The sequence below is a fragment of the Necator americanus genome, chromosome X (genome assembly GCF_031761385.1).
Source record: "Necator americanus strain Aroian chromosome X, whole genome shotgun sequence".
Taxonomy (NCBI): Eukaryota; Metazoa; Nematoda; class Chromadorea; order Rhabditida; family Ancylostomatidae; genus Necator; species Necator americanus.
Genome location: NC_087376.1, coordinates 24,094,347 through 24,108,327, shown reverse-complemented (window position 1 = coordinate 24,108,327; position 13,981 = coordinate 24,094,347). Strand labels below are relative to the sequence as shown.

The 13,981-nt window shown below is 43.9% G+C and overlaps 5 protein-coding genes across 7 annotated transcripts; 4 read left to right on the top strand and 1 right to left on the bottom strand.

Annotated features, from left to right (window-relative positions):
* Positions 1-67: 67 nt before the first annotated feature.
* RB195_025207 (uncharacterized protein) lies at positions 68-1,306 on the top strand (the record flags this gene model as incomplete). The annotated part of the gene is made up of 1 exon (XM_064213248.1): positions 68-1,306. One exon carries the CDS (start codon positions 68-70, stop codon positions 1,304-1,306), a length of 1,239 nt encoding a protein of 412 aa, XP_064069129.1.
* Positions 1,307-1,358: 52 nt separating this feature from the next.
* On the top strand, positions 1,359-1,610 carry RB195_025206 (uncharacterized protein; the record flags this gene model as incomplete). The annotated part of the gene is made up of 1 exon (XM_064213247.1): positions 1,359-1,610. The coding sequence occupies one exon, from the start codon at positions 1,359-1,361 to the stop codon at positions 1,608-1,610; it is 252 nt and encodes an 83-aa protein (XP_064069128.1).
* Positions 1,611-2,689: 1,079 nt separating this feature from the next.
* On the bottom strand, positions 2,690-4,135 carry RB195_025205 (uncharacterized protein; the record flags this gene model as incomplete). Its single annotated transcript, XM_064213246.1, has 2 exons — positions 2,690-3,620; positions 3,708-4,135. 2 exons carry the CDS (start codon positions 4,133-4,135, stop codon positions 2,690-2,692), a joined length of 1,359 nt encoding a protein of 452 aa, XP_064069127.1.
* Positions 4,136-5,836: 1,701 nt separating this feature from the next.
* Positions 5,837-13,697, top strand: RB195_025203 (uncharacterized protein; the record flags this gene model as incomplete). 3 transcript variants are annotated; one of them, XM_064213242.1, is made up of 8 exons in its annotated part: positions 5,837-6,061; positions 6,970-7,108; positions 7,352-7,638; positions 8,170-8,277; positions 8,387-10,538; positions 10,836-11,828; positions 12,241-12,679; positions 12,767-13,697. In XM_064213242.1, the coding sequence occupies 8 exons, from the start codon at positions 5,837-5,839 to the stop codon at positions 13,695-13,697; spliced, it is 5,274 nt and encodes a 1,757-aa protein (XP_064069123.1). The 3 variants fall into 3 exon arrangements, with proteins under 3 accessions (XP_064069123.1, XP_064069125.1, XP_064069124.1); XM_064213243.1 differs by lacking the exons at positions 5,837-6,061; positions 6,970-7,108; positions 7,352-7,638; ... (1 more) ...; positions 8,387-10,538; positions 10,836-11,828 and having other exon boundaries at positions 12,252-12,679; XM_064213244.1 differs by lacking the exons at positions 5,837-6,061; positions 6,970-7,108; positions 7,352-7,638; ... (2 more) ...; positions 12,241-12,679; positions 12,767-13,697 and having other exon boundaries at positions 8,831-10,714.
* Positions 7,797-8,255, top strand: RB195_025204 (uncharacterized protein; the record flags this gene model as incomplete). The annotated part of the gene is made up of 1 exon (XM_064213245.1): positions 7,797-8,255. One exon carries the CDS (start codon positions 7,797-7,799, stop codon positions 8,253-8,255), a length of 459 nt encoding a protein of 152 aa, XP_064069126.1.
* Positions 13,698-13,981: the final 284 nt, after the last annotated feature.

The window sequence follows — 13,981 nt, the reverse complement described above, 5'->3', positions numbered from 1 at the left end:
TCACCATCTGAGGGAAGATGGACAAGTCATTCCAGAGGTTCTCCCGTCCGAAATACGACATGCTATCATGTCGGTAAGAAATCGTACGGCACCCGGTCCCGACAAAATAAGACCAGAACACCTGAAGAGCCTTCCGCCAGTACTCATCAACACCCTGGCGAGGCTCTTTACACGTTATCTGTCGGAATGCAAGGTTCCTAAACAGTGGAAGACCAGCAAGACCGTGTTGTTGTATAAAAAGGGAGATCCACATGGCATCGGCAACTATCGCCCAATCTGCCTACTGTCCGTCATCTACAAGCTCTTCACAAGAGTAATCCTTAATAGGATTGAAAAAGTCTTGGATGAAGGACAGCCATGCGAGCAAGCAGGGTTTCGAAAAGGATTCAGCACGATTGACCACATTCACACTGTTTCGAAACTCATCGAGGTATCACGAGAGTACAAGATGCCGCTCTGTCTCACCTTCATCGACTTAAAGAAGGCTTTCGACTCGGTTGAGACGGAAGCGGTCGTGGAAGCCTTGGACAACCAAGGTGTCCCTACTCAGTATATAAAGGTACTTCGAGAGTTGTACAGTAACTTCACGACCGGAATTTCGCCATTCTACAAGAACATCATCATTGACGTGAAGAGGGGGGTCCGACAGGGTGATACAATTTCACCCAAAATATTCACAGCCACCCTCGAGAACGCAATGCGAAAGTTGGAATGGGACGACATGGGAGTGAAGGTTGATGGTCGGCAGCTACACCATTTGCGCTTTGCTGATGACATCGTACTGGTAACACCTAGCATCAGGCAAGCGGAACGAATGCTGACCGAATTCGACGAAACATGTGGATGCATCGGTCTTCAGCTGAATCTACAAAAGACGATGTTCATGCGGAACGGATGGGTCTCGGATGCCCCATTCACGCTCAACGGAACGAACATATCCGAATGCACCAGCTACGTTTATCTGGGTCGGGAACTGAACATGATGAACGACCTGACCTCCGAGCTGGGCAGAAGGGCACGAGCAGCTTGGGAAGTATATAAGAGCATCGAGGATGTAGTGAAGAAGACCAGGAACACCCGACTCCGTGCTAACCTCTTCAACACCACCGTACTTCCTGCTTTGACCTATGCTTCGGAAACCTGGGCATTTCGCAAGCAGGAAGAAAACGCGGTGAGCGTCATTGAACGCGCAATTGAGAGAGTGATGCTAGGAGTATCCCGTTTCACGCAAGTGAGGGACGGGATTCGAAGTTCTCTCCTACGTCAACGATCGAAGATTAGATCGAAAACGATCGAAGACGATTAGAGACGCCGCCGCGTTTGCCAAGGAAAGTAAAATAAGGTGGGCCGGATACGTGATGCGCTTTGATGACAACCGTTGGACCAGAGCCGTGAGCGACTGGGTTCCCCGCGATATTAAGCGCACTACAGGAAGACCGCCGACCCGATGGTCAGATTTCTTCACGAAGTCCTTGAAAGAAAAATATGATGCTCTTCGTGTCCCACGCGAAAGGAGGAACCACTGGGCTACTCTGGCACGCGATCGGGACAAATGGAAGAATTACTGGCGCCCGCTCGACCAGTTCGAAGATCAACGGGAGTCAAGGTGATCAAGGTGATCCGAAAAAAGCAATCTCGAGGCTGTTATTGAGCGAAAAAAAACATCTACAGGTGCAATTAGGGGTACAATTAGTACAATGTAGGCTCCACGAGTCTCCGAATAACGACCCCCAAAGTGAATGTCATGCAGTACAATCTTCGCAGTTTTGTGGAGAGAAATTTCTTCTACAATTCTACAACGTTTGGTGCTTCTAGATTTCCTCGTTTTTTTTTTTGAAATCTAGTTGAGAAAAATTTCAAATTTTGCCTCAAATTATCGAGTTTTTCTCAAGTAGCTTTTGAGAGAACCATAACACCTACAGAGGTCAAAATGTGCAGATAAGGGTTTTCCTTGATGTTCTTTTAAAATATGACACCAAATTTGTCAACCGCCCCGCCATTATCTCGTAACGAGAAAAAGTACGAAATTTAATATTTTCATCTGCGCGTCAAAATCTGTACCACTGCGAACAAAGCCCAATAACTCAGTCGTTGTTTGCAAATGTGAATTAGGCTTGAAGGAACATCTTTGCTATCGGAATTCATTTTGTTTTACTCCAAATGCTTTCAATTCTCTCAACGTTTTCTCAAAAGCTAGTTGAGAAAACGTTGAGAGAAAAGAAAAGAAATTAGGATGTGAACTGCATCGGTATAAGTTCTTTTTTTTTAATTTTGCAAAAATGGAAAAATTACGGCCGTGATCAAACTCTCAACTTTTCATTCCTATTGCGGATGAGTAAGATTATTCGTAAATGGTAGGATATAGCGTGAAAATAGTTTTGAAACGTGTTCTTCGTCGTTTTAAGCTTTTTTTCCATTTGAAAAATGGTTCGGCGATGTCAATTGATAATTTTGTGGTGACTTGTGGTAGGTTCACTTGTTGAGGATTATTTCCCTGCCACGCGGGACTTGTATGACTTGTTCGACTGATCCGGCAATAGGTTTATTCCACCGTTCAAGCCCCGAGTGTGGGGAATACATGCTTATATACAATGCACAAATATGTAAACATGAATCACAATGCTCGCTAAGCAAAGCAAGATAAATGCAACATACGGAATAACACAAACATGTCAAAGAACAATCTACGCTAGAGCAAAATAATGCCCCTATCTATAATACAAATCAAGTGTAGTCGACTTGTCGACACTCCCGCCCACCATTGGTCCTCATCCGTCGAGCTTTTTCTTGAGCTTCTCGATCCTGCGTCGTGAGGTGTTCCTCGCGTTTGGTTGCGTACATTGCAAAGGGCGCGATGATGTCTTCCGTCGTCTGGCATTAGGTCCTCTGCGATAGTTCCTCTAATTCTTTCACAGTACCAACATCGTCTCGGCTTGAACTTGCACTTGTCAGGTGGGCATTGATCAAGGCAGTGCTTGCAGAGTCCTCCATAACGTACAATATTGTACCGTTTATCGCCATCTGTTGATTGTGGGCAGGAGTCAGAAAAATGTTGGCCGACTCTGTTGCAGAAGGCGCATTTTATCCAGCTTTTAATACCGCGTGAGGATTCTCCGATTTTTCCGAATGTAAAATTCCGAAGAACTTGTTCCATCTGCAGTAGGTCTTCACGTAATCTTTTGCGTCTCCACATTTCGTCATCTATTTCTTTGTTGTTATCGCGCGCGTCTTCCTCATCGCTTGAAGTGTTTTGTAACGCAGGTACGTGGTCTTCATCCATCGGCTCGTCTTCGCTATATTCCTTTACCTCGTCAATCATCTGTTCGAAGTAATCAGGATCTGACCTTGGTTCTTGATTGTTTTTCGGAGTCTTGTAGTAAACGTCATTGTCATAGTATTCATCGTTCACTTGTTCGTGATTAGGAGAAACTTGTTGTGCGTGCCGTGTTTTGCATTTTACTTGTACTTGTAGGCCAGTCAATTGTAGCCTTTTTGGTGATGTCGTGTTGTTCATCGTATCGGATTTTTCCTCTTCATCTGTTTTCGTCGCGTTTGTTCTGGATTCCAGTTCTCGAACTTGTAGTGTCAAGGCGTGGATGTCCTGTTGTTGCTCTTGCAGTCTGTTTTGTAGAGTGTAGGCTACTCTCTTGTAGAGTTCTGTCTTGTCGTGAATTCTTCCTTCGTAGACGTTCCTTTCTGCTTCTTACAATTCGCTTTCGACATCCTTGATGAGTGTGGAAAGGCGTTTCGTTTCCTCGTTAGCCATTGGAATGACTTCGGAAATATCCGCCGTTTTCCGCTGAACCTGTCTCCATTCCAAGAGTCGGACGGGGTCAACTTGTGCGGCATACCATTTACTGGTCAGCAGGTAATTCGACACTACTCTAACAATCTTTTCCTTTGCAACGCTTGCTGCTCTGAGAATCCGATTAAGGATGATAACTTGTTCTTTTGGGGCTCCAAAGGTTAAGGCTGGGTCTCCCTTCATGTGCATCCAGTCCCCTCGGATAGTTGCTGCAGTATCAACTTGCCGGTGAAGGCCGTCCAGTGTCCACGTGAGATTGTTTTCGAGGCAACTTGTAATTGGTTTCTTGTCATTCATGAATATCGACAGATTGGCGAGATCTTTGTCCATTGTTCTTTGACATGTTAATGATATTCTGTATGTTGCATTTATCTTGTTTTGCCTAGCGTGCTTTATGACTCATGTTTACATATTTGAGCATTGTATATAAGCATGTATTCTCCACGCTCGGGACTCGAACGGTTGGATAAACCTATTGTGAGCAAGTCTCGGAACAGTCGAACAAGTCATACAAGTTCCGCGTGGAAGGGAATAATCACCAACAAGTGAACCTACCACAAGTCACCACATGGTGCATCGGCACTACGGCGAACTCAGGTCAAACACTATTTGACTTTCATTTTCTTTATCATACTCATCTATCTCTGTCTTCTCAAGTGGGGACAATCTCTCTCTCTCTCTATCTCACAAGTTTTACTTGCTCCGAGAAAAGTAGTGATCAGGAGACGATATACGTTAAGGGTACCCACAAGCTTTAGGCATCATGTCGTACAAGTTAGCGACTCCTAAGCGGTTACTTACCTACTATTCCAAGAAGCTTGAAACGATTTTAACGCGTTTCAAAGATGGAAGGTTTTAATCCGTCAACCTTTCTGGCATAGAGGGAGATCCCTCACCCTCCTTCATTCGAGATAGTCTTCAGCGACTAGAAGAGTAGGGGCTATCGAAGCAGCCACTTCAAAGATTGAGCGCCAGTTGCAAGATTATGCTACCGAATTAGGCAACCTAAGCGAACATGAACCCAAAGAAAAAAATGAATTTGAAGTCTACTCGACTAAGGTATAAGAAGCTTTGACCTTGGCCTTTGACTACATGCTTCAACTTCAAGCACGAATTCGAGCGTTTCGTTCCTACGCTAGTAATTCACAAGTTCCTCGGAACCTTCCATCAAGATCTAGTGGTGCAAATATTGTGAATGAGTCAGCATTTGCGCCTAAGCAGCTAGAACTGCCCTCTCTTCCTATCGCGAAGTTTAGCGGTAACATTTGGGAATGGGATAACTTCTGGGAACTATTCGAGTCTAATGTGCATTCACAAGACCTTTCTGAACTGCACAAGTTTAACTATTTACTGAATGCTCTTAAAGGCGAAGCCTTAGAGTCAGTGAGAAAATTTCAAGTAACAAAAGAAAATTATGCGAAAGTTCTCGAATTCTTGAAAAATAAATATGAGAATTCGGAGGAACTCGTTTTTTGACTGATCGATAAATTAGACAGCTGCTCTCTTCGATCAACTGCTATTCGCGACCAACGAAGGCTGTTTGAGCAAATTCAGGTTATTGTGGCTCAATTGCTCCAAAAAGGTGAAAATGTCAATAGTCAGTGGTTACTCAGGCGAATACTTTCTAAATTCCCTGACAACACACAGCGTCGTAAGAAAACAAGCGGTTTTGGCACATAGTCCTTTTAGCATGGATCACCTTCTCCAGCTGCTTGAACAAATTATCTCAAACGAAGAAATGGTTTTCCTCTACACCGGGAAAGACAGATCTTCTAACACAGATGGGACAGATAAACGACCCAAACAAGCGAAAATCCCACAATTACTCTCTTGCATGTATTGCGAGGTACCCATAAGCCTTTCGACTGTGACAAGTTGAAAACTCCCTATCAAAGATCACGATACCTGCGCAATCACAAGTTATGTCTTATCTGCGCGTCTCAACGCGCGACCACAGAATGTAAGAGGCGGCCATGTTTCAAGTGCCAGAAACGCCACCACACCTCGTGCTGTTTCCGGTTCGCTACAAAAATGTCAAGTTCTCCGTCTTCTCCGAAAAGGGAGCTTGATGACACAAACAAAGCTAAGGAAATCTCGACAAAAGGGAAAGAACCTAGGGCGTTCAAACCAACGACAAAGATTAACCAAATTAGCCTAGAAACAAGTTCAAATTTTCCAGAAGAGAAAGCTGTCTTGGAACTTCATTCCGTAAAATACCTGGAAAATTCGCAAACCACCTTCTTGCCCACGGGAGAGGTAATAGTGATGGACCCTAACACTAACAGACTAAGGAAAATTGCACTGGACACTTGATGACCGGACAAGTCAAAACAATAGAGAATCACGAGGACGAGATGGGTAAATGGGATGGCTACGGGACACTGGAAGGCCAAGTTAACGTTGCTTCCATCATTCATATGAACACGGATGAGAACGAGAATTAGAAGTGGGAAAAATACTGGTCCCTAGAGTCAGCGGGAGCGGAGGACTTTTCCAGCTCTGAAAGAGAAGAAGAAGCTAGGATAGACAGCCAAGTATGGGAAAAGTTCAACCAGACAATAGAAAAACGAGAAGACGGATACTATGTTCGTTTGCCGTGGAAGAATGTCAACATCCCATTACCCGATAACAGAGCTATAGAGCTGAGAAGACTAGTTAACGTCTGGAACTCATTGCAGAAGGACGAAAACCTACTCGAAAAATACAATGAAGTATTTAAGGAACAGCTACGTCAGCATATTCTTGAGGAAGTTCCAAGCGACTCTACACCACAATTATCCAGAGTTCATTACATTCCTCATCATGCTGTACTAACGCCTCATAAAGCAACAACCAAACTTCGGGTGGTTTTTTGATGCGTCCGCTCATTACAAAGAATGTCCATCGTTGAACGATGTCCTTCACTGCGGTCCAGTAATACTACCACAGCTTTTCGGTGTACTTCTTCGATTTAGAATTGGAGAAATGGCAGTAACCTCAGACGTGGGGAAAGCATTTTTACAAGTTCTTCTTTATGAAGATGACTGCAACTACACACGGTGTTTGTGGTTACGAAACCACAAGCTACCACCTACGTCAAGTTACATACAAGTTCTCCGATTCACCCGAGTAACGTTTGGTTTGATACCATCTTCATTCCTTCTCGCCGGAACAATTCATTTCAGGAGGATGCCAAGCTTATAGCTGACATCAAAGAAAATTTATACGTCGACAATCTCATCTTAACTGCAGATTCGGTGGACGGCTCAGTACATATCTACAATCGAACAAAACAGGTGTTCAACGGCTTGAACATGAATCTCCGTGAGCTCTCATCTAATAACACCAAACTGATATCACAAATTGCACAGAAAGGCAAGTCACTGGAGAAATTATCTAAATTGCTGGGAATAACATGGAATCCAACATCTGATTATCTCCAGATTTCATGCCGACCAAAACACCTGAGGATATCACGAAACGAAGTGTGGCAAGTTCCCTAGCATCTATTTATGGCCCGTTAGGATGGATGCTACCATTGCTTCATAAGGCAAAAGCCTTTCTTAGGACTATTTGGAAAGAAAGATTCGATTGGGACACAGCGTTGTCTCCTGGAAGACTCCTGGAAGCGTATCTGCTCAGACATGGACGGGTTTACAAAAACTCTACCTCGATGTCTTTGTGCAAAAAACACAGAATGTGTTTTAATCACCTTCGCCGGTGCAAGTACTGAAGCCATTGCTGCAAGTATCTACTTACGCACTGAAACGACAACGAACATCATCATCGCAGGAGGTAAACTAGCATCTATAAAAACCACATCATCGACAATACCGAAAATGGAATTGGATGCGGTAACTCTCGTACTCCGCCTGACTGACAAGGTTCTATAGCAGCTTCGTGCAGTGCACAAATTAAAGCTGTCTACATCCTTTCCGACTCAGAAATTGTACTAAATTGGATAAAGCGGAGACCCCTAACAGGCGTCGGTGTGAGAATCTTCAACTGATTGATGGAGATCGGAAAGATTACACAGCACCTACAAGCTATGGGCATACCAGTTCACTTTGGACATATCGCAACTCAACACTACGCGGCAGACTGCGCAACGCGAGGTCTTACTCAAACGGAACTAGCTGATCACATCTGGTGGACAGGACCAGCTATCCTCCATGATCCTCCAAAAAGTTGGTCATCCACGTTGTGGACATTCGACTATGACACTGGCTTTGAAAATGAGCATCAGGATGCTACTACTAATAAAAAGGAATCAGAAGTCATAGAGCCTCTCGAAGAACTCAAAGAAGTCTTACTAACGAAAAACAGATTTGAACAAGTTCCACAAAACCGACTTATTTGCTTCTTTGAAGAAATTCTCACTTCAGAATGCAAAACGAATTATAGCGCGAGTCTTACGCTACATTGCAATTCTTGTTGCTCAAGTGAATGCTCGAAGAGATCGTCCAATTAGGCTTTCCGCACTTCTTGAAGAGGTACCTAAGCAGAGCAACTTCCAGCTGTCAGAAAAAGAAATAGCCAGAGCAGGAAAAGTTCTGGTGAAACAGCATCAATTAGTAAAAAGCACCCCCTGCTATTCTCAAGTCCTTGCAACATCAAGTTCGAGTTCACATCAAGTTCGATCCAGATGATCTACTCAGATGCTTTGGATGTCTGGGAAAAAGCGATCTGGATGGGGAATCAAAAACACCACTATTAGTCTTGCAGAACTCTTGGTCAGCAGAAGTCCTAATTCGCGACCGTCATAATAACGGACATCCAGGAATAAGTCACACCATGTCCTTGGTGAGACAATCCTTTTGGATTCTCAAACTGCGAGCACAAGTGACACGCATTATTCGGCACTGCATACCCTGTCAAAAATTTAACAATTTGCCTTACAAGTATCCCGAACAAAGCGATTTGCCCTCAGAACGGGTCTGCAGATCACGACCCTTCGCACACGTCGGACTGGATTACTTTGGTCCACTGTCCATTCTAAAGTGCGATGGTACAGAACGCAAATGCTATGGACGTATAATTACGTGCATGGCAACACGCCTCGTACATCTCGACGTTGTTTCTGACCTCTCCACCACAGCATTTCTTATGATGTTACGCCGCTTCTTCGCCCGACGAGGTCTACCAGTATCTATCACAAGTAATAATGCTCCAAAGTTTACTCTTGGAGAAACCATTCTCAGCGAGTGTCTACATGCGGTCCAAAATGACCCGGCTGTGGAACGAACAGTAACAAGTCGAGAAATCCAGTGGAAGCATATCACGCCTTTCGCTCCATGGCAAAGAGGCTTCTATGAGAGGTTGATTAAATCAGTGAAACATTCCCTCTACAAGTCAATAGTCCTCGCTAAACTGTCCTTTGAACAATTGACGACACTGATAATTGAAATCGAGGAACTTCTAAATACGAGGTCTCTTCTGTATGTGGAATCAAACTCACCCTTAGAACAAGTATTGAGACCCATCGACTTCCTTCAAAATGAGTTTGAAGTTCCCTATCCATTGGATGACACCGCTGAAGATGAGGGAGATCCTTCTTATCTCCCACCTGGAGGACAAGTCCTTCTAAGAACCAAAACACAAACTATAAAAGCTCTACAAACATCCTGCAAGTTCACAGAGAAATGCTGGCAAGTATGGAGAGATCAATATTTGCTACCTTTGCGCGAAAAACATCAACGCGAAGTAGGGAAGAACAGAAGTTCACGATATTCTCGTAGAAAGGATGATATTGTATTAATTAACGAACCGATTTTACCTCGAAATTTGTGGAAAATGGGAAGAATACACGATCTGACAATGAGCTCAGAAGGAGTAATACGTGAAGCGGTCATCATGCTACCATCTCATCGCCAGATATGCAGACCGATAAACCTTCTGGTTCCACTAGAACTAGAGGATGAGAAACGAAAGAACGAGAACTCTCCAGTACAAGTACAAGAACCCAAATCGGCTTCATCGTCCACTTCCACAGAGAGAATTCACGAGTCTGAAAACTGTCCTGAGTCCATACCCAGTAGCAATAAACAGACAAGTCGATATAACCTACGACCAAGAAGACAAGTAGATTATAGAGGAATTCTCTCAATTATTCGTGCAAATCAATCCGCTACGCTACTCACCATTTTGTTGATTCTGGCTATAGAAATAGGAGACTTATATTCCGACGAGGCATACCAACATTCCTCAAACACCAGACCCATTCGTTGCATAAATGGAGGTGTGGGACTTATTTCACCGCCTCACATACCCTATCAAGTTTGTGCCGCAGAATTTTGTCGAACTTACGGAGACCCGCAAAATAATGTAACATTGCGGTTTCCCCCACAAGTTATATTACACGATCATCAAGTACAGTGGAAGTTTACGGAGAACGAAACCACGACAATTATAGAAACACAGTGTCCAGCCGCAGCGTTCTGCCAAAACATCGACTGCATCTTCTGCTCCGTTGCAATTCTCAACCCAGAGTGCTGGCCAGCTGGAACTATCATCCTCGTCACAATTCTCCTCTACTTTGTCATCTCCGGGTGTTACATGTTTTTATATGTGCCTATCACTCTTGGTTGGCCAATACGCCTAATGACAAGTCTTATTTGTCGTTGTCTTAGAGCTCTCATCAACGGCATTACACGAAGGACGAGGAGAGAACATAAGAATCGTCGACAACAGGTCGACCTGATCAAGCTGTTGGCTATCTTGTACATACCTACTTTTGCTATGGCCGAAACAAAAGGTTGTCAACAAGTAAACATATTCTCCCACGTATCAACAGTCTGCTCCCGCTCTGATGATGACCAAACCTGCAAGGTCCAACTTTCCGAAGTTCTGAAGATTAATCCATTCAAGCAACATGCTTGCTTCAAACTACACCACAATTCGACTTCATTGCATGAGATTCACGTTCAGTAGAAATCACTCATTTTGCTTTCTGAACCCGTGACAGACGTCTTCACACGCGACACGAACTACGGTATAGGGAACAGCAAACGCTGTCCCCATAAGGGATCATGTAAGGGAGGAAAGTGTGCAGATATAAATGCAACAAGTCTGCTACCAGAATTGGAGCATGGGAACGAGTATCGGGGAATTACAGCATGTGTGGAGTCCTGCGGAGGCCTCGGATGCGATTGTTTCTATTGGAGCTCGGGATGCCTGTTTTACCACATTTATTTAATGCCTACCACTCCACAAGTTTACGAAATCTTCCACTGCAATCGATGGAGAGAAGCAGCAAAAGTCGAGATCACACATTACGACGCTGTCAAAGGAACAGCTGAGTCGTACTTGGCACATCTGCGACCAAATATCCCAGTGTTATGGAAGTTTTTTACACTCACTCTAAGTTCCATAACAGTGCCACCAATTCCACCCTTTAATTCGCCATTCGTTACGGATGGAAACCACACGACCATTTGGCACTCAAACAGAAAACCTGCCCTGCAGTGTCCGAATCACACGACAGCGATGAACCTCGACTGCGACATTGCAGAAGACTGTACATGCTATCCGGCCGAGACCCAAACCAACTGTAAATGCAGACGAGTTGATATCTCCTCATGCTTTGACAACGTACAACACCGTCTCCCGGTAGATTTACTGCCAGTAACATTCCGACAAACTCGAGAAGGACAAGTTCAAGCCACAATATCAAGCATGACTACGTCCAAAATAATTTTCAACATTCAAGATGACTTCAAGACCAACATCATTGTGGACAACGCCATCTGCACAATAGAAAATACTATTGTAAGCGGATGTTATCGATGCCAAGAGGGAGCTTACGCAAAAATTATGTTCATTTCAAATAAACCAGCTCAAGCAAAAATAATATGTCCCACGTCAAGCTTCACTGTACCTTGCGATCAGAACGGAAAGAATTCGGAGCTACAATTTAGCTTCAGAAGCGCAAGGATCACCCAGACATGCACGGTCTCGTGTGGAACAGTAGTCAAAAGTTTTGAAATCAGCGGTATTCTCAAGTCCACAGATACTGCGACATCCATTCTTAACAAGTGGCTAAGAGGTACTCCAAGTAGTGACTTCGATATACAGTGGACTGATATTTGGCACATCGTAGATTTTTTCCTACAGTGGTACAAAATACTCGTCATATGTCTGATCACTTTAGTCGTAAATCTAGCTCTAACTCATCTCTATTTGCCAACTTATGGTTTTCGGATTGTCAGATGTGCGATCGGATTCATAATAAGACTAATCCAAACATGCTTCCGCCTTATGTTGCTAGGGTTGTATGTTGTATGCTAGGGACCTTATGTTGTTTTCGAAGCAAGAGTAGTTCAAAACCACACTCAAAATTTCTTTAGGCTCCGTCCTTCACTACTAGATTTGGAGTACCTACACAAGTTAGATTCTCTACACATCTATATTTACCTTGCCTTCAACATCACAATCAATTTCCTTACATTTGTATTTAGCATTTAGAGAAATGGACAAAGATCTCGCCAATCTGTCGATATTCATGAATGACAAGAAACCAATTACAAGTTGCCTCGAAAACAATCTCACGTGGACACTGGACGGCCTTCACCGGCAAGTTGATACTGCAGCAACTATCCGAGGGGACTGGATGCACATGAAGGGAGACCCAGCCTTAACCTTTGGAGCCCCAAAAGAACAAGTTATCATCCTTAATCGGATTCTCAGAGCAGCAAGCGTTGCAAAGGAAAAGATTGTTAGAGTAGTGTCGAATTACCTGCTGACCAGTAAATGGTATGCCGCACAAGTTGACCCCGTCCGACTCTTGGAATGGAGACAGGTTCAGCGGAAAACGGCGGATATTTCCGAAGTCATTCCAATGGCTAACGAGGAAACGAAACGCCTTTCCACACTCATCAAGGATGTCGAAAGCGAATTGTAAGAAGCAGAAAGGAACGTCTACGAAGGAAGAATTCACGACAAGACAGAACTCTACAAGAGAGTAGCCTACACTCTACAAAACAGACTGCAAGAGCAACAACAGGACATCCACGCCTTGACACTACAAGTTCGAGAACTGGAATCCAGAACAAACGCGACGAAAACAGATGAAGAGGAAAAATCCGATACGATGAACAACACGACATCACCAAAAAGGCTACAATTGACTGGCCTACAAGTACAAGTAAAATGCAAAACACGGCACGCACAACAAGTTTCTCCTAATCACGAACAAGTGAACGATGAATACTATGACAATGACGTTTACTACAAGACTCCGAAAAACAATCAAGAACCAAGGTCAGATCCTGATTACTTCGAACAGATGATTGACGAGGTAAAGGAATATAGCGAAGACGAGCCGATGGATGAAGACCACGTACCTGCGTTACAAAACACTTCAAGCGATGAGGAAGACGCGCGCGATAACAACAAAGAAATAGATGACGAAATGTGGAGACGCAAAAGATTACGTGAAGACCTACTGCAGATGGAACAAGTTCTTCGGAATTTTACATTCGGAAAAATCGGAGAATCCTCACGCGGTATTAAAAGCTGGATAAAATGCGCCTTCTGCAACAGAGTCGGCCAACATTTTTCTGACTCCTGCCCACAATCAACAGATGGCGATAAACGGTACAATATTGTACGTTATGGAGGACTCTGCAAGCACTGCCTTGATCAATGCCCACCTGACAAGTGCAAGTTCAAGCCGAGACGATGTTGGTACTGTGAAAGAATTAGAGGAACTATCGCAGAGGACCTAATGCCAGACGACGGAAGACATCATCGCGCCCTTTGCAATGTACGCAACCAAACGCGAGGAACACCTCACGACGCAGGATCGAGAAGCTCAAGAAAAAGCTCGACGGATGAGGACCAATGGTGGGCGGGAGTGTCGACAAGTCGACTACACTTGATTTGTATTATAGATAGGGGCATTATTTTGCTCTAGCGTAGATTGTTCTTTGACATGTTTGTGTTATTCCGTATGTTGCATTTATCTTGCTTTGCTTAGCGAGCATTGTGATTCATGTTTACATATTTGTGCATTGTATATAAGCATGTATTCCCCACACTCGGGGCTTGAACGGTGGAATAAACCTATTGCCGGATCAGTCGAACAAGTCATACAAGTCCCGCGTGGCAGGGAAATAATCCTCAACAAGTGAACCTACCACAAGTCACCACAAAATTATCAATTGACATCGCCGAACCATTTTTCAAATGGAAAAAAAG